The sequence below is a fragment of the Schistocerca gregaria genome, chromosome 3 (genome assembly GCF_023897955.1).
Source record: "Schistocerca gregaria isolate iqSchGreg1 chromosome 3, iqSchGreg1.2, whole genome shotgun sequence".
NCBI lineage: Eukaryota > Metazoa > Arthropoda > Insecta > Orthoptera > Acrididae > Schistocerca > Schistocerca gregaria.
The window spans coordinates 766,884,472-766,904,382 of record NC_064922.1 but is presented as its reverse complement, the minus strand read 5'-3'; the positions used below and the strand labels follow the sequence as shown (position 1 = coordinate 766,904,382).

The 19,911-nt window shown below is 43.4% G+C and overlaps 1 protein-coding gene across 1 annotated transcript in view; it reads right to left on the bottom strand.

The window, feature by feature from the left end:
- The window catches only part of LOC126354020 (ATP-dependent translocase ABCB1-like), a 107,807-nt gene extending 96,706 nt beyond the window's left edge, over positions 1-11,101 (bottom strand). Inside the window, exons 1-4 of the mRNA XM_050003344.1 lie at positions 10,959-11,101; positions 8,567-8,791; positions 7,050-7,175; positions 1,292-1,495 (exon numbers count right to left, since the gene is read on the bottom strand). Of these exons, the coding sequence (XP_049859301.1) occupies positions 1,292-1,495; positions 7,050-7,175; positions 8,567-8,791; positions 10,959-11,066 (663 nt within the window). The 5' untranslated portion in view covers positions 11,067-11,101. The remainder of the gene's footprint in view (positions 1-1,291; positions 1,496-7,049; positions 7,176-8,566; positions 8,792-10,958) is intronic.
- Between the last annotated feature and the right edge of the window lie 8,810 nt (positions 11,102-19,911).

The window sequence follows — 19,911 nt, the reverse complement described above, 5'->3', positions numbered from 1 at the left end:
GGATAGATCTGGAGAACATGCCTGGCAGGTTTTTATATCTGTTGGTGACGAAGTCATTACAGATGAAGGATAAGCTTGAATAAGAAATAGGTCGTACTTTTTCGAAGGATTCAATCTGGCATTTGACTTAAGAATCGAAGGAACACCAGTAGAAACCTAAATTTGTCTGTCTGTACAGATATTTGTATCCCACTGTGCGCAAATGAGAATTCACTACATCTGTGTGCGCTGTAACTGTTCGTCGCACATTTCTGACATGGTTTTCACATCTTCGGAAATACCATTTCTGACTATGTTACGGTGACCTGAAAATGGGTCTCGGCCCGAAACTAGTGATCGAGTGAATAACTAAAAAATTGCAATTTTGGACTCGTTTTTCGTTGCTGCCCCACAGCTGTTCCAGCATACTAGAAACATTGAATAAAGGTATTTACACATTTATTTACCGATTTTGACTTGGGCTTGCCAAGCCTGTCCCTCGTCCTTGAAACCTGTGTCTGCAGATCAAAGCGACCAGATGAAAAGCAGTTCTCAGTACGTTACTCGAATATAGGTTCAACGGTTTTCTCGATCACGAGAAACATACATTTTCAGAAAACCTTTACGCGTTTGGTCGTTTACGTGTCGAAATTATAAATATAACATTTGTTCTGACAGTGTTGGTTCAAATGGTTCAAATGGTTCTGAGCACTATGGGACTTAACATCTGTGGTCATCAGTCCCCTAGAACTTAGAACTACTTAAACCTAACTAACTTAAGTACATCATACACATCCATGCCCGAGGCAGGATTCGAACCTGCGACCGCAGCAGTCGAGCGGTTCCGGACTGAGCGCCTAGAGCCGCTAGACGACCGCGGCCGGCTCTGATAGTGTTGGCAAACAACCAAATAACATAGGAAATTCAATAAAAGATCACGGAAATACACATGTATTGTCATCATATTACGTTTCAAATGTAATGTGTGTGAAATAATATGCCTACTGTCCAAAAATTGTGAATAATAAAAAAAGAAAGAAACAAGAGCGAGACTCGATCCTGCGATTCAACGATTAAGGTACTTCGGCGTCAACCACACGGTGATCGAGAGCTCGTGGTCAGTGTCGCAACGCACGGGAACATCACTGACGCATAGAACATCCCTTGCACATCATGTTGTCGTAATTGACTACTAAAAGTACACAAACTCTAAGTAAATCTGTGAGCCGAACGGCGTCCCCTCTCCTTGTCAGTAAGATTCAGAGCGAACCGGACGTTGCTGTCTTGAAGAACACGAAGTACCAGACCTTACCTGCGGTAGCTTACAGATGAATTCGTGCGCATTGGCTGTCTTGGCAGCCTCAACAATGTCCTCCATGGTGCAGTCCTCTCGCCCGTAGCGGATGTTCTCTGTTATGGTGGTCTGGAAGAGCACCGGCTCCTGGCCCACCACACCTATCTGAGAGCGCAGCCAGCCCACGTTCAGCGTCCTCAAGTCGCGCCCGTCCAGCTCCACCTGCCAGCGCACAGGACACTCTTTACATGTATACATAATTGTGCATATTGTCTCAGATTATTCTTCGGATTCGTAAGAAGGTTAGAGTTTCATGTTTCGTTCAGTCGAGATTTAGAAACCAAGCACGGGCATAGACTAATACTGACGTGAAATGAGTGTAACAGTCAATAAAATCTTGGAGGAGGAGGAGGAGATCAGTGTTTAACGTCCCGCGGACAACGAGGTCATTAGAGACGGAGCACAAGCTCGGATTAGGGAAGGATGGGGAAGGAAATCGGCCGCGCCCTTTCGAAGGAACCATCCCGGCATTTGCCTGAAGTGATCTAGGGAAATCACGGAAAACCTAAATCAAGGATGGTCGGACGCGGGATTGAACCGTCGTCCTCCCGAATGCGAGTCCAGTGTGCTAACCACTGCGCCACCTCGCTCGGTCAATAAAATCTTGTCTTCAGGAGTAAAACTACTGAATGCCGAGCTGTTTTTTTTTCTCTTTTCTTTATTGTTATTTGAGTTCCCCACCAGGGGAGGCGGGCTGGCAACAGATAAAAAATCGCTCTTCAGCAAAAGGCTACAAAAACTCTAAAAATGGTTAAAACATACAACAGGAGATGATTTTGTAAAAAATACGTAGGTGAACGATAGTGACGATTTTTACATAAAAGCAAGTGGCAATAAACGAGGATTTGTAAAACGATGGAAATATTGACGGTTTTTAAAACTCGTTTGATGATTTTATATTAAGGTTAAGATACAGTCACTCTTGAACGAGAATGATTCCGTGGTATAACAGTGACGCGGGGTGACACACAAAAAATTATTATGATTAAGATGCTATGGCGAGTATGACTGTGGAGCCCTGTCGAACCGCAGGTAGCGACTACAAGTCAGCAAGATGGATGAAAGAGGAAGGCGAAAATTGGAGTATGGTGTGAGGTGGAGCGTTGTGATTAGGGTTGGAAAGAGGGGTTTATCTCGGGACGGAATTCATCGTTGTGGAGTAGCAGTTGGTTAATAATCCGACGGGAGAGGATGGATAAGGCATGGAGGTAGATGGAGGGTTGAATATGGACGTAGTGGAGCAGCAGGGTACCTGGATTGGTGACCAGTGGGTAGCGAAATTGGGTGCTAGAACTGAGTCTTTCGATTTACGTATCGGATTCGAAGACGTTCTAGGAAGAGAAGAGATGTGGAAAATGGATGAGTTGGTACAGGATGCGAGTTACGAAAGGTAGGCGGATGAGGAAGGAGAGGCGGAGTGCATGTCTTTCAATAGAATTTAGGGGAGGCACACATGCAGGCAACGATAGGATGGGGGGGGGGGGGGGGGTGGATGAGTAATTTAGGCTTATAGGTGAGGGTCATGGCGGAAGGATGTAGACCCCATGTACGCCGTGAAAGTAAATTTAGTAGCTTCAGTCGGTTTGGGGCTTTGTGTAGGATGGTAAGGAGATGTGTGTTCCATGCCAGTTTCATGTCGAGAATTCGTCCTAAATACGTTACTTATTATTCAGAGGTACAAAAAGGGACTTCAGTCCGGTACCGCGGGACCGCTACGGTCGCAGCTTCGAATTCTGCCTCGGGCATGGATGTGTGATGTCCTTAGATTAGTTAGGTTTAAATAGTTCTAAGTTCTAGGGGACTGATGGCCTCAGATGTCAAGTCCCATAGTGCTCAGAGCCATTTGAACCATTTTGAACAAAAAGGGACTGGAACGGTTTTCCCCTTATATAGCCACAATTACGGCCTCTGACACTAGTCAGACGGGGCCGAAACCAAGCGTGAGCGGAAGTTGATTGGGCAGGTCACAGCAGCTCCGGCCAGCCGCTGGACCAAGACCTACGACAAAGACAGGCCGCGGCGCTTACGTCACGAAGGTAGGCCTAGAGCTCGTTCGCTCGCTCAACTCAGGCGACAAACTGCGTTTCTGCACCCATTAACTCGTAGCTAGGAGTGTGTACGAGAACTGCATCTTCTACTAGAATCCACTGTTATGGGGTCTTACTGTAATTAATCCTACAATGATCGGAAGTCCACAGGCCTACTAATAATTTTTTGCGGCTGTACTGGGGTACAATGAAATTAAAATCAACCCAAAATGGTTATCAGTTGCATAAGGCAGCTCTTCTTGTATGAAATGAGAACTATTAAGCAGAAGAGACTAATTGCTGTTAACAAGCCGTAATATCATTTATAATGAGTATTGACCTAGAATTGAATTTTGTTGTAGTATTGTCAACCAGTTAGTCTACATAATAACAGATTGCAGTACAAGATGCAATTCTCGTTAGTGTGTACACACCCAGCTGCGAGTTAACAGGTTCGGGAACGCATTTTGTCTGCTGAGCTGAGCGAGTTTCTTCGTGACATACGTGCCGCGCCCTGTCTTTCTCGGGGTCTTGCGGAGGACCGAGTGACGTCAGCTAGTGCGAGGATTTGGCACAACATCCGAAACTGTCGCTCCATCCCGCTAGAAGTGTAGAGCATTCTTAATTGCTTACTGGGGGTAGGCTTTGGATGTCGAAAAGAAGCAAGACGAATGCTTGACGCTTATATCGGGGCAGGAGCGGAAGTTTCAAGAGTGGCCCCGGCCCCTCGCACCAACTCACGTCATGCGGTTCCGCAGCCGGTCGGAGCTGCAGTGAGCTGCCCAATAAGCTTTCGCTCACGTGACGTTTCGACCCTCTCTCGTTAGTGCCAGTTGCCGCAATCGTGTCTATATAAGGGAGAAACCGTGCCAGCCTAGACAGTTAGTTGTTTCGCTCCTGACGATGATGGCAGAGATGGCCGTTGAAAGCGCGAGAATTTTATTCGAATTGACGCGGCTTGGAAACCGAGCGGATTTTATCCAGACCTGCTGCCACGAAAGACTCCGAGGCCTGTCACGTTGTTAAAGGAAACATCCCAGCATTCAAGTGATTCAGGAAAATGGTTTCTACAGACAGCGCTGCACACTGTCAACTGCTAGTGGAGCTTAAAGCGCCGCTCACAACCTTGTGTGACAGGGCAGCGTTTCATACCCGGATCAAAACCCAGTGGCTGATTTAACGGTCTTTGGTCTCTTAAATCGGCTACGCTGTGAGTGGTTCTTAAGCGCTTTCCCACGCTCATGTTAAATGTTGCACTGGATTGTTGAAATGCATTGACATAAAGTATTAAACCTGGACAGACGATGTCGATTTTGGTCCGATGAAGGCATATGCCACCGGGAGGATAGCGGATATGCTAATAATGATTTCAGCTTCGTCCGCCAGCAGACAGCGTTGTGACATAGCTATCGCAGCACTATCTACGTTCTCCCTTTAATAGGGAATCCTCACAATTAGAAGGTTCACTGTGCTGCAAACGTGCGGAACAAGCGGGCAAGCCGGCCAATGTGGTCTCTCGGTTCTAGGCGCGCAGTCCGGAACCGTGCGACTGCTACGGCCGCAGGTTCGAATCCTGCCTCGGGTATGGATGTGTGTGATGTCCTTAGCTTAGTTAGGTTTAAGTAGTTATAAGTTCTAGGGGACTGATGACCACAGCTATTAAGTCCCATAGTGCTCAGAGCCAAGCGGGCAAGCATGCCGCGGACACGCACTACAGCCAACTGAGCGAGTCGGAAACATCCCAAATTGTAGGCTTCCCCGTGTGGTGGTGGTGGTGGGGGGGGGGGGGGGGGTCGCAGAACTGCCACAGAAGTTGGACATGCTCCATCAATGTTATGAAATGTGCAATGATGCTAGTATCAGTGGTCGCATGTACATCCTCACACACGTAGACGAGGTCCTGGATGACACGCAGCACAGACGCTCACCAGGATCGTCGTTTTGTGGGGGCAGCAGAGGTAAGTCGTACAGCTACCACATAACAGGTAAGAGGGCTTGTGAGCCCGTAAGTGTCAACAAGAACTGTTGCGAGCCGGTTGCTAGAAGTGGGACTACAGGGACGCACACCTCTAGCTCGTCTTCCACTCACACCACAGCATCGACATGAATGGCTCGACTGGAGCCGTCAGAGGATCACTTGGAAGATGGCGGGCCGTAGTCTTCAGCGATGAAAGTAGATTCTGCAAAGACCCCAGTGATGGCCGTTTGCGCGTACGACGTAGATTTGGTGAGCGCATTAGCCCAAGCCGCACTGGCCCCTCCCCAGGCCAATAGGTCTGGGGTGCGAAAATCCAGAACTTTATGTTACCTTTGGTTTTTCTGCAGGGGGCGCTAACCAGTGCTCGGTACCTGCAGTACGTTGTTGGACCCGTTCTTTTGCTATTTTCCCAACAAGAAGATGATGTGTTGTTCTAACAGGATAATGCTCGTCCACTCACTGTGAAGCTCAACGTGCTCTGCAGCTTCCCTGACCAGGACGACCTCCAGACTTGTCTCCAATCGGGCACGTGTGAGACATGACGGGTCGAGAAGTGACTCGTGCAGCTTGTTAACCAACAACTCTTACAGAACGATGTAAAGCTGGCCGAAGTGGCCGAGCGGTTCTAGATGCTGCAGTCTGGAACCGCGTGACCGCTACGGTCGCAGGTTCGAATCCTGCCTCGGGCATGGATGTCCTTAGGTTAGTTAGGTTTAAGTAGTTCTAAGTTCTAGGGGACTGATGACCACAGAAGGTAACTCCCATAGTGCTCAGAGCCATTTTGAAGAACTATGTAAACAGGTCGAACAAACGTGACATAACGTATACCAGGATAGTATTCGCCATCTGTATGATCGCCTGGATGCCAGGCAGCGCCTACATTAACACCCGTGGAGGCTGCACCACGTACAAATATGGGTGTTTCAACATATGAATGGAATCCTCGAAAAGGGCATACTGATTTTTTTTTCTATCAGTGTAAAACTGGCGGCAATGGACTTCACTGTCGCACATATAAGGCTTAGTAAAAATACAGAATAATGGATGAATGTATCAAGTGGTGGAGAAGATGTGCGCTGAGTGGCAAAAAGTCAGTGGAAGGCGCTGAAACACTCGTCGGTCTTGGGCTGATGAAGATTATGTAGCAGATTTGTCTTCGTACAGTTCTAGTAGGAACGGTTTCCTGAGGCCCCTATGGCTCTGCTGAAACTGAGTGAAGTCTGTTCGTCAGACATTGTGGTGGTCCAGATTGGCTGTTTATGCATGAGAAAACAGTGTCTCAAAGATACTAAACATCCACACTGGACACTATTTCCTCAGAAACGGGTATTTTTGTGTAAACTTGCACCGCTAATCATGACACGCTCAACTTGGTTAATTCACGACGTGCTGCTGTGTTCTTTACGTTCCTCTTTCTTAACAGAATACTCAGATATGTCTACACTCACACTGTTAACCGGATATGTACGTCCCATGACATTGCCCTTAGCTTTTTCTAACCTTTTCAGCACTCACTTTAAAATCTCATCACAAGAGATAAATTTGTGAACAAGTGCACCCAGAAGCGAATCTGGTTATCAGATGACACTAGAGGCATACTGTATCCACAGCGTCATAGTGTAAAACTTATTCTGGTAATTCACATTACTCTCACTCGTTTAAGGGAAGTCACTGACTAAAGCAGAGACTAATTGTTCTATGAAATACCTACCGAACCGAGTTGAGGGTCGTAGAATCTTTGGATGAGTTGGATGCACGTGGACTTCCCACAGCCGGAACTTCCGACAAGCGCCACCGTTTGACCTGCTTTGATCTTCAGGTTGAGGCCTTGAAGGACCTGCAAGCATCAAGATACTTCGACAGAATACTGAGCAGCTCTGTAAACGATAAATAATTGGCTTCTGTGCTACTTTTTTCCAGTATAAGGCCCTGAAGGATTAACAATTCTAGTTAATTCTTGATTTTTTTTCTCTGGAGTAGTTAAGGCTATAAAACTTTCTGAAAAATGTCATCGATACCTTAGCTTACTGAAATTGTTTGTTCGAAAAACATCCTATTACATTTTCAAATTGTGTACAGCTTAATTTAAGTTTGTGTTAATACATCCGACATTTCTAAATGTAACCAGGGAGGTAGGCCAGAATTCCATAGCTATAACAGGAACGGTCTTTCGAAGCAAAGAAGTCTTTTGAACAAGAGCTGCAAAGTACATACCTTAAGAACTATCAGCACTTCTTCGATATTGTGTAACAAATGTCTTCTACTGCAAGCTCTTTGCTTTCCATATGTTGCCAGGAAGTAGTATGGACCCAAATAAGAAACAAGTATGCAGTAAACATGGACTCTAAAATGCACACCTTAAGAACTCTGAGCACTTGCTCAGCAAAACACACGTGTATCACAGTAGCGAAGATGAACGAGTGCTCTTAAGGTATGCATTTTGGAGTCTAGGTTTACTGAACATTTTTTCTTGTTTTATTTCACACTGGTAGTTCTCAACAAATGGGACGCAAATGACTTGCAGCAGAACAGATTTTTTTCACAGTATGTAAGATGAAAAGTGCATGTAGCTCTTAAGGAATGCAGTTTAGAGCCCATATTTACTAGATCATTTTGCTTAGATTGGTCGTTCTTGTCATATTCCTGAATGTTGACCATTCCTGCTGGTTCACCGTATATTTACATGCCAGACAATTTACTGAAGCAGAAATTGGCTAAATGGCCAAAAGTGTGATAGTAATGGAAAGGTGACTATGATGTCTTTGAAAGAACGCTCTGTTTCTCTTTTCACTGTGATTTGTTTCTCTCAGTAATAATAGCTTGAAATTAAGCATAGCATTTATTAGTGACTCTTAAACTTTTCCGGCAGGTGTTTTATTGCTTATATGGCAGCAGCGCAAATGCACGGTTTCTGCTGTTCATTGCTTACAACAGAAAGTCTGTTTAAAACTGGACATATACAAAAGGAAGTTATGACAGTCACTGCCTTATGTATCAGACAGGGAAGTATCAGAAAGAGGGTAAAGGACAGTCCCACAACCCGATGAGGGAAAGAAAGGAGTTCCTGATGGGGAATTGAGGATGAAGATTAGAGTCCGTTCTTCGGAAAATGAGTTCAGTATCTTTTTCAGACACTACATTTACCAGTGGACTTGACAGTGAAGCTATACGACGCTGACAGCGTAAGTGAAGAGAAAATTCGTCCAGAGGGATTATTATTTGCGTTACCTTGACACCTCGACGTGACGGATATTCAAAGTGGACGTCGTTGAAGGTGATGTCACCCCGGGCGTAATGCGGCCTTTCTCCTTCGTCAGATAGACTGTCGATGGGCGACTCGCGATCTATGACGGCAAATATCTTGGCGGCGGCGCCTCTGGCGGTGGAGAAAGCCTCGAAGTGACGAGTCGCAGCAGAGAACACCCACGACGTGTCCATCACAGAATAGAAAATCTGCAAGGAAGAATAAAAACCAACCCAATATCCTAATACATCCTTTGCCCAGCTCCTCAAGTCCCCAAGTCGAAACTTAATTCGATCAATGTAGTTTAAGAACTGAAGTGAAAGATAGCATGCTTGATAACTAACCCCTCCAGTGCTCGTTTTCTTAATGTATCCAATAGAATTCCTCAAGAACAACGTCTTCTTGCTTCCAAATATTCCTTTTAGTCGACATTATCCTCACTGTTAGACAAGTTTTAAGCTGCCTACCACTACCTCTCTGTCTCAGAGTAGAACTTACATGTAACATACTCGATTAGCCGGGCGGGGTAACCGTGCGGTCTCGGGCGTCTTGTCACATTCCGCGCGGCTCCCCCCCCCCCCCCCCCCCCCCCCGTCGGAAGTTCGAGTCCTCCCTCGGCATTCGCATTCGTGGGTGTGTGTTGCCCATAGATCAAGATAATTTAAGTTAAATAGTGTGTTAGCTTAGGGGCCGTTAACCTAAGCAGTTTGGTCCCATAAGATCTTACCAGAAATTTACAATTTTTAAATCCTCGATTATTTATTGGATTAACACCAATCTCTGTTTTCCTTTACAGTCCTTGTCCTTTAGCATCATGGGAATGTCTTAACATTCGTCGTATCATTAAGGCCCTTCCTCCATCCAGACTCGTCTGCATACTGCATTTACTTGCCGATCCTGTAGAATTTCGTCATTTTTTATTCTTATCGCTTTACTTGATTTGCTGCATTTCTCTATAACACCACATATTAAATGCTTCACTTCTCTTTTCTTCATTTTTTCCAGCAATCCATGAATTTTATGCCACGGATACACATCCTCAGAAATTGTTTCCTCAAAATTTTGCAGTGTTTAATGCAAGTAGACTTCTTTTAGCAAGGCTTGCCTTATTTGCCTGTGGTGGTCTGCTTACTCCTTCATATATTATGTTGTTTCTTGGGAAGCAGCAGGAAGTAAGGAAGCAAGATTAGACATTGCCGTTCTGTCAACAGCGGGGTCATTAGAGACGGAGCACATCATCGAATTACGAAAGGAAGGGAAGGATATCGGCCGTGTTCTCAGCAAAGGGGAGCCATTCCAGCATTTGCCTGAATGATTTAAGAAAATCACGGAAAACCAAAATCTGGATGACTGGGCGGGGATTTGAACCGCCGTCCTCCCGAATGCGACTCGGTGAGCTTGCAATCAAATACTATCAACTTTTTCTCTTTTTTTATAGTCGATATTTTCCACTGATCCTCAATTAAAATCTGACTTTCACTATGCCAGGTCACAGTAATGTCTCAGTTGTTTCGTAACTCATTAGTACCGTACACCGACAGTACTTCCATGAGGATAAGAGCGTTGTCCTCGAGAAATATAAGAGTGCTGTTTATAATATTTGATAAATTACTTACGTAATTTATGAACGTTACTGAACATTTAATGCATTTCTGGAATTCACCAGACAACTTTTGTTACATATTCGTCACCTAGTGAAATGTAATGTGATTTTTACTCAAGTATTTTTGGCATCATTCTCATAAATGCGAAAGTAAAACGTGTTATCGTATCAGGCTGCAATTTATATTATGTAATAGGCTACTGATATGATAAGGAGTACAAAAATCAGACAAGAATTAAACTAAAAAACATAAATGAAAAGATTAAATTGTATAAAGCATGTCACAAGAACGAATGAACAACAATGAATATCAAGCGGGAGAAGATCAACAACTGTACCAAGAAAGAGGCGGAAAGAACAAATAGCAACTAACTACAGACAAGAAGGCACGGAACAAGACGACATAACAGACAAATGTCAAACTCCAGAAGAAAGAAGAGGAAGACGAAAAAGAAAAAGATGTTAACGGATACGAATACAAAAAAAGAATGTCATTTCATACTAGTGTCAGAAAATTTCAGTTGACATAATACGTTCAGTTGTCTGCTTCTCCCATTTGCTATTCTCACTATCAGTGTATCGAATATTTGCTGGCGTTGTCACAATTTTGACTCTCACGCCTCTCATTTTTCACGCAGAATATAAACATATATGCAGTTTGGATGGATGGCCGGAACATAATTGACTTCCATGTTAATCTTATCCATTCTCTTCTGCGGATACACATTTGTCAAACTATTTTACTAAGGTTGCACGCTGTCCCTCATACTTACAGCAATCATAGTGCCAGCGTCGTAAGTTCTTTGACTCTCAGGATAGTCTTTGTCTCTGATGATGAGCTCCACGCCATACCAGAACGCCAGAGCGTACCCGCCAAACATTGAGATCCACGAGATTGCGTCGTTTATTCCATTTACGAAGTGCTTTCTCTTGCTGATGTTAACGGCACATTGCAGTTTTTCGCTGTACCTGGAACAACACATTTGGTATGCCTCAGTTCAAAATTTTTCGGACAGTAACAAACGATACAAGGCACGACGTTATCAAATTCCGTCGTGGAATTATTTAACGTTTTTTTAACACACAGAAACAAGAATAAAACGCTCTATTTTTGAGATATTACTGCAAACGTATGAAGGTGACTGACAGCTATTTTATTTTCGTTTCTGAGACATAAGCCTCTTTCTTGTTATCTACTTGGTACAGACAGTTCCTCCACAGTACTCTTATCACTGAGATTTTATGAGTAAATACTCATTTCCTGTTCTAGGTAGCTTACTGTCTAAAATGAGAAGCAAAGAAGGAGAGGGAGAATATTATGTAGGTCGATAGGATAATCATAAAATTCAGTTAGGCTCCACATTAGGTATAATCAAAAATCATAGTTATGATAAATAAACAAACAGATTACTCTCTTTCAGAAGGAATATATACATCGAACTGGTCAACTAGTTTTCCGAATTGGTGAAGCTTAACTCGAAGAATACATATTTCAACTTTTTGAACTTTTTTTGCAGCATTGTAGAAAGGGTGTGTAGTTTCATGTACCTTATTAAGAGTATTTGTTAGGAAAAACTAGAAAACATTGAAATGGTGCCTCAAACTGCAAAAGAAAATTTCGAAAAATCTGTAAATGATCTGAAATAAAATAGAAGCAATGGTATTGTTAACATTCCCCGTGAAATGTTTCAGACTCTAAAACAAGCCAGTGATTTGCGGAAAACTGGTAATACCCATAAAGACCTTAAGGAAAGTGACATGATAATGTTTCCAAAGAATAAGGCAGTGGATACCATTGATAATCACAGAACTCTGAGCCCACTAACTCACATTTCGAAAATATTAACAAGAATGATATACAGACGCATTACGAACTAAATTGAAGCTAATTCAACTGTAGATCAGTTTGCCTTAAAGAACCTTGCAAAGAACAAGCTGCGATAATAAAGTCAATAAATGAACAAGAAGATGCTAGAATTCTAAAACGTGTTAGACAAGGGTGCAGTCTGTCCCTATCCCTATTCAACACGTACATTCAGTGTGGAGTACATGAGAGGAAAGAATATTGTATAGGTACCACAATAAATGAAAAAAAGAAGGAATATAGATGCTTAGATTTGCGGATGACACAAAATACAGGAACACTCATGAACTACAAGTAGTCAGAATAAATAAAAGTTAATTTTAGAGGAAATAAAATAGAACAAACAAGTTCATACAAATATTTAGTAAGTAAGATAATTGTAAAAGGAAGAAACAAAGAAGGTATATAACAAGTAATTGGAGAGGAAACAGCAGTGGTCACGAATTAAAGAAAAGAGCTTTGTTCACGCAACATAAACATAGATGGTTAAAAGCTGCATTTGAACCCTAATTTATGAATGCGAAGCATGGGCTATAGGGAAAAATGAAATCTCTTGAAGCGATGGGCTCCTGTTAAAGATGTAGTGGACAGTAAAACCTCCAACAATGGTGTCCAGCAAAGATTTGGTGAAGAGTGGTAATTTAGGAAAAAATTAGATCGAAGACAGCAGGAATGGATTGGCCACCTTATATGACTGAACTAATTCCTTATAAATGTCCTATAAGGAAAATTTCTAGGTAAGGTAACCCAAGGATGACGGAGACTGGTATTCTTAAAATGAGCTTATTCATTATGCTGGAGACTCCACAAGGTTGAATATTGGTTGCTGCATGACGTACAGATTACCATCCTATTCCTACCTATGTACCGGGTGATCAAAAAGTCAGTATAAATTTCAAAACTGAATAAACTCGGAATAATGTAGACAGAGAGGTACAAATTGACACGCATGCTTGGAATGACATGGGGTTTTATTAGAACCAAAAAAATACTAAAGTTAAAAAAATGTCCTACAGATTACGTTTCGTCTGATAAGAATAGCAATAATTACCATAACAAAGTAAGACAAAGCAAAGATGATGTTCTTTACACGAAATGCTCAATATGTCCACCATCATTCCTCAAAAATAGCTGTAGTCGGGGAATAATGTTGTGAACAGCACTGTAAAGCATGTCCGGAGTTATGGTGACGCACTGGCGTCGGATGTTGTCTTTCAGCATCCCTAGAGATGTCGGTCGATCACGATACACTTGCGACTTCAGGTAACAACAAAGCCAATAATCGCACGGACCGAGGTCTGGGGACCTGGGAGATCAAGCATGATGAAAGTGGCGGCTGAGCACACGATCATCACCAAACGAAGCGCGCAAGAGATCTTTCACGCGTCTGGCAATATGGGGTGGAGCGTCATCCTGCATAAACATCGTATGTTCCAGCAGGTGTTTATCAGCCAGGCTGGGGATGATGTGATTCCGTAACATATCGGCGTACCTCTCACCCGTCACGGTAGCAGTCACTGACGTTTTGCTGTCCAGCGCCATCTGTCGGACATTTTGTGAACAATGTTTTTTTGTTCTAATAAAACCCTACGTCATTACAAGCATGTGTGTCAATTTTTACCTCTCTATCTACATTATTCAGGGGTTTATTAAGTTTTCAACTGTATACTGACTTTTTGATCACCCGGTATTTTACGTATACAAGGCTATGTTTATAAGAGATGAAATATTCAGCTGTAGAAACAGTCATGTATAATGACGAAAACAGCCCCTTAAGCCCAGTTTTGCACATTGCCACAAGTAACTGCCTACATTAGGTGTCTTGAACTTATCCATTTATCAGCTCGCTAGGAGACGAGCTCATGTGGAAAAAGTAGGCAATGCTGACAAAATGTGAAAGACATTTTGGAATTTACGAAGGCAACACAAGCGAGATAATCACCGAAAGCATCTTACAAAGGTCGTTGGCCAACGTCGAAATATTTTCAGTTCGGCTGAATAGCTTGATCATTGTGATTATCAGGCTCTCCAAGAATACCACAATATTAACTTTCAGACGTATACCAGTTTCCTGTAAGTTTTCGCGACAGTGTTAATTCATTTCAACGACCCGAATATTGTGAAATAATTTGTTTTTAGATATAGCACTTCTATACAACGAGATATTAGCTTCAGCTCTTGGGCACAGTGAGTTTGGCATTTCGTACAACTGGTATTAATCTGGGAAACATATATCTACGTATATGGATTGGACACGGAGATCAAATTGGGCACCGTCCAAGGAAGAGTGGCAGCAGCAATTATTGCGGGTTCATTTTATGACGCCATGAATCTGGCTGGTGACGACCCCAGCCGGCAGACAGAGGGCCAGGCAATGCTGTGACGTCAGAAGCGTTACAGTGTTGTATGACTGCGTGGTTTAACTACCTCTTTAAAAGGAAACGTTCTATCATTTCGTAGGTGCCTAAAAATTCCAGATAAATTCAAGCTTTGAAAAAGATTTTTTGAAATAATATCGTTTTCAAAACACTAAAATTTATTCAGCTGTAATGAAGATCACTGTCTCCCTACCATTTTCTAAATGATTTCTCCGTTTCCTTCTTCTTCGTTATCGATCCTTTGATCGATTGGAAGCTCCCCATCATAGTGCCGCGCTGTACTTTCTATGCTATTTACCTCTCGACTTCCTTGTCCTGTCCTTCGAAAGCGACCACGGTGCGGATGGCGGCGAACACCTCCTCAGCTATGGCGCCCGCCTTGCCTTCTTCATCCGCCTCCTGGTCCGCGAGTCGAGACGAGTAAACGTCAGTGGCTATGAGCGAGCCCACGCACAGAGGCAGGGACAGCAGGCAGACGAGGGCCAGCTCCCAGCCACGCACCAGGGCCATCACCACGCAGCCGACGCAGCCCACCATGTTGGTGGCAAAGACCACTACCTTCTCCCCGATCCCATCTTCCAACTTTGACAGGTTCCTGTGGACATGGGCAACAGTTATAACGTGTGTTTAACTGAAAGAGTCTCGAGTCCCATGCATATTGAAACCAACACCAAACAGTCGATTTAGGCACACCATCTTGCTGGTGAACATCAGAACATCTTCCCGATTCCCTCTTCTAGCTTCGACATTTTTGTGTGGACATCGCCAACATGTACTGTATACTGTATATTTTACCGAACAGCGTCTCGAACCCTATGTACGGCAGGGCCATCATCATGCAGCTGACAACCCGTCACATTGAAGCTGAACGTCGCCATCCTATCCCCATTTTCCAGTTTCGACAGCTTCCTGTGTACATTCCTACACGTATGACGTACATTTAACTGAAATATGTCTCGAACTTCATATATACCAGGCAGTATCACTCTGCTCACATGCTCAGCCATCTCGCTGGTGGACATCTCTGTCCATTCCCTGATCCACCTTCCACATTCGACATCGCCAACGTGTACAACATACTTCACAAGCTGCGACATGGTCACGAATCGAACAGTGACCCGAATAAAGAATGAATTTCCTTTACTTCACGTCTGCAGTCACAATTTTTTTTGTCATCGGACTTCCGGTTTCGGTCTATAATGACCTTCATCATATCTGTTTTATAAAATTATTGGGACATGTTTTTTATAAAATGGAACTGATGATTGTCATTATTGACCGCAACCGGTAGTCTGGTGTCAAATAATTTGTGACAATAGACGCGATGCAAAGGAAATTCATTATGTATGACAGTTAAATTTAATGAAAACATGTCTTGAACACTAATGGGACTGACCATCATAACAGTGACAACGTACCCACTTGTAGGTGAACATCACCATCCACTCCATGTTCCCATCATCCTGCTGCCACAGGTCCTTATAATCATCGCCAGTATCTGTAACCTATTCATACTTAAATGAGAAATCTTCCTACCACTCTACCTTATACTTTTAGGGAGCTGCTTGTATCTTGTTACAAGCCGAAATTGGCATACATTTCATTTATTTGCTCATCATCTTCGAGCGAATCACATGGTTGAGAAGCGAGCCGATTTGTCATTACTACACTCGGTGAACCTCAACTCCGTCCACAAAATTCCAGTGGTTCTTCAGGGATGCTTTAGGAGTGTTATGATATAAGGAAGCCACGTTCTCAGGTGACTTGGCACAGAGAAATTGCGTTTCGTTTGCTTTCTTACGCCCTTTCATCGTTGTATATGTTTTACAACGAAACTATCTGCACAACAATGCAAATGTCGACAGTATGCTATGTGCGTTTTTTTGTAAACAAACTTATTTCAATCACTGGCTGTTCTTTATCCTTCGCCTTCCAGTATGGCAGCGAAACCCCGTAGGTATTCCAGTATGTTAATGCGGGATTGATTTAAGCTGGAAAAAATTAATTGCAATTTTGGCCACAAGGTGTAAATCTGGCGATGCTGTGAATGCAAGATATCCATGTAGAAATGTTTCCATATGTAATTATTTAGGAATGGGACGTGGGGAGAAAATGTCAAACGAATGAGGAAGGCATAATGTTGATTTTATTATTAACCGACGCTTACACGATTTGTTCAATACGAGCACTGGAGACGTCGACAAGACCCTTCATTCGTAAAACGACTTTGTCAGAAGTTGCTCACAGTAGTTCCAATGGATTGCGAACAATGTTTTCCTTTGTAATGAACTTCAGATCAGGTAGAGAGTAAAAGTGTCTCTGGTGAACCCGATATTTTAGATATTCCCAGAGAAACACATGTGGATTCAGATAAGGTGACCTAACAGGTCATATCTCTGAAAAACCTCTGGTCACGACTGTCGAAGGTTGGATTAAGCAGATCTTTCTCTGGCCTAGCGGCATGAGATGTTTCTCCATCTTGCATCAAAATGGTGCTTCCCACGCTGTTGCCCTTTTACAAAGCAGGGAGGTTTCCATAACGTGCGGACATCTCAGTACACCTGATAGTTCTTCTGAGCGTATTTTCCTGAAAGAAGAACGGACCGAGAATAAAGGTGCTTGTGGATCCAAACCACACAGTCGGATATGTCGAGAGCAGTGGCTCTTCCTGCACAACAAGAGGTTTAACAGTACCCAAAATTCGGTAGTCCTGTGGGTTCATTGCACCCTGTGTCAGGTCACTCGGTAGAATTTTTCCCAGCTACATGTCATCAGCTTCGGCCGTTGCCAGAAACCGAAGAGCAAATTCAGAACATTGTTTTGGATCTTGAGGCTTCGGATGCTGCACCGCTTGGATCTTGTACAGGTATCAATCTAAAATAGACCGGAAAACTTCTCCGTATTGTGTATCATGGGTTGTACAATAGTCACGACTCTGTACGAGGGCTAACACTACCTTTTGCACATCTAAATTTCTAATTTTTTCCATAAACGCAGTAGCATATCTAGGCTGCAATACGATGATTACAGCCCACTGTGAACTAGTTGACGTCATCACGGGGATAATAATGCGCTGAGATGTTGCACGTGTCTTCCATTTTATTCAGTGGAGCATCAGCCAACTTCTTATAGTTATTAGTGCTTTTGTGAGGCGTAGCTTGAACAGCATGGGATATGTAGAAAGTGTTTGAACGAATTTGACCCTGCATTTGACAGTACTTTATTTAAATAAATTAGACACTTGCTCTACATTATCGACCTGTATCCGCAAGCTTGTGAAGTATGTATTTGATTCAGTAAATTCACAATGGTTATAGACCGTGGTGTATAGGAAGTAAGTTTGTAGAATGTTAGGATCAGAAGCGAGGATAATGCGCTCACCCCGACATGCGGCTGGCGAAGTCTCCAGCCTGATTCTCGTCGTACCAAGCCATGTCCTGCCGCAGGGCAGACCTCAAGTACAGGTCGCGGATTCTGTGGATCTGTGGACAGACAAAATAATTCGTTCTATAAACAACACAATTTAAAGACATTTTTTAATTCCTCGCGAAGTATTTCGCCAGACTACACTAGGAAACAGCAGTAAGCCTCGGTCATATCAGATAGCGAATTTATGCGACTATTCTACCTAATATTCGAAAGACAACAAAAGCTCTCGGGTTTTAGTTAGTAATTTCAGGGTAGCTAAGAAAATCTAAACTAATATCATTATGATACCCAATTATAAAGCTTATTACACTTACTGCCATGTATCAGCTAATCCCTGAAAGCAGCCACTTGAACTGGAAACAGTAGAAATTAAATTTTTTCTGACAAGTGTAAGAAAGGATTACAACATTCCACTCAGTACATTTGAGTCATACGAATCCATTATGAAATCATAATACACTGACGAAACAAAAAATCGCAACACCAAAAAGTAATTGGTGTAGAGTGATGAAATTACTTTAATTCATTTGTCTAGGTAACATATTTAACTGATGTTCACTGCTTGATAACAGGCTAATGTAAGTGCGAGATAAGCCATTGCAAATGTGAAATGCTGGTACAGTCATAACCATTGTAACCGCCAGAACGTTGAATGCAGTCATGCAAAATTGCGTGAATTGTGTTGTATAGGATGTTAGTTTGTGGGATGGATTTCCATGCCTGTTGCGCATAGTCGGCCAATAGAGGGATGATTAATGCCGAGTGCGGATGACGCTGGAGTTACCGTCCGGTAATGTCCCATATGTGTTCTACTGGAGACAGATCTGTAGATTACGCTGGGCTACAACGGCGGTATGTGGCCGACTGTTATCCTATTGGAACACAGCCTGTAGAATGCTATTCATGAATGGCAGCACAACAAGTCAAATCACCATACTGACGTACAAATTTGCAGTCAGGATGCACGGGATAACCACGACTGTTCTCCTGCTGTCATTCGAAATCTCCTCGCAGAACCTAACTCCAGATGTGGATCCAGTGTGTCTAGCACGTAGACAGGTTGGTTGCAGGTCCTCAAATGGCCTCCTTCTGATCAACATACGGCTATCAGTGGCACCGAGGCAGAACAAGCTTTCATCAGAAAGCACAACCCATCTCCTCCCTGCCCTCTACTGAGTTCTCGCTTGACATCACTGAAGTCAAAAATAGCGGTGGTTTGGGGTAAGTAGAATGCACGATACGTAGTGTCTAGCTCGGACCTGTTCTTGAAGTAACCGATTTTTAACAGGTCGTTGTGTCACTGTGGTCCCAACTCCTGCTCAGACTATCACTGTAGATGCAGTACGATGCGCCGGGCGCGAGCGTCTTCCCTCTTGATAGGGCCATGTGGCCGTCCGGAGCCTAGTCTTCTTGCAGCCATACCACCTCTGCTAGCAGTCACGTACAGACTACATTCCTGCCAAGTCTTTTTGCATTATCGCAGATTCTCGTAACTCTTTTACACGACCTCTTTCTAACTCACTGGCGTGTTAATAATGGCGTATTTGTCGCGTTAAAGGCAGTCTTGCCTAGACATCATTTTTCTGACGTAGAAATCCCCATACTAACTTTCGTATATGTCGCACAACTCCTTCTTGGTTTTGCAACTTTCTTCTGTCAGTGTATATAAACAACAGAAAGCACTGATCATAGGAAGGAATTGACATTCACTTCGTTTCTCAAGTACGATCATCAGAGACTGTGTGATCAGGAACTACACTCCTGGAAAGTGAAAAAAGAACACCGTGAATTCATTGTCCCAGGAAGGGGAAACTTTATTGACACATTCCTGGGGTCAGATACATCACATGATCACACTGAGAGAACCACAGGCACATAGACACAGGCAACAGAGCATGCACAATGTCGGCACTACTACAGTGTATATCCACCTTTCGCAGCAATGCAGGCTGCTATTCTCCCATGGAGACGATCGTAGAGATGCTGGATGTAGTCCTGTGGAACGGCTTGCCATGACATTTCCACCTGGCGCCTCAGTTGGACCAGCGTTCGCGC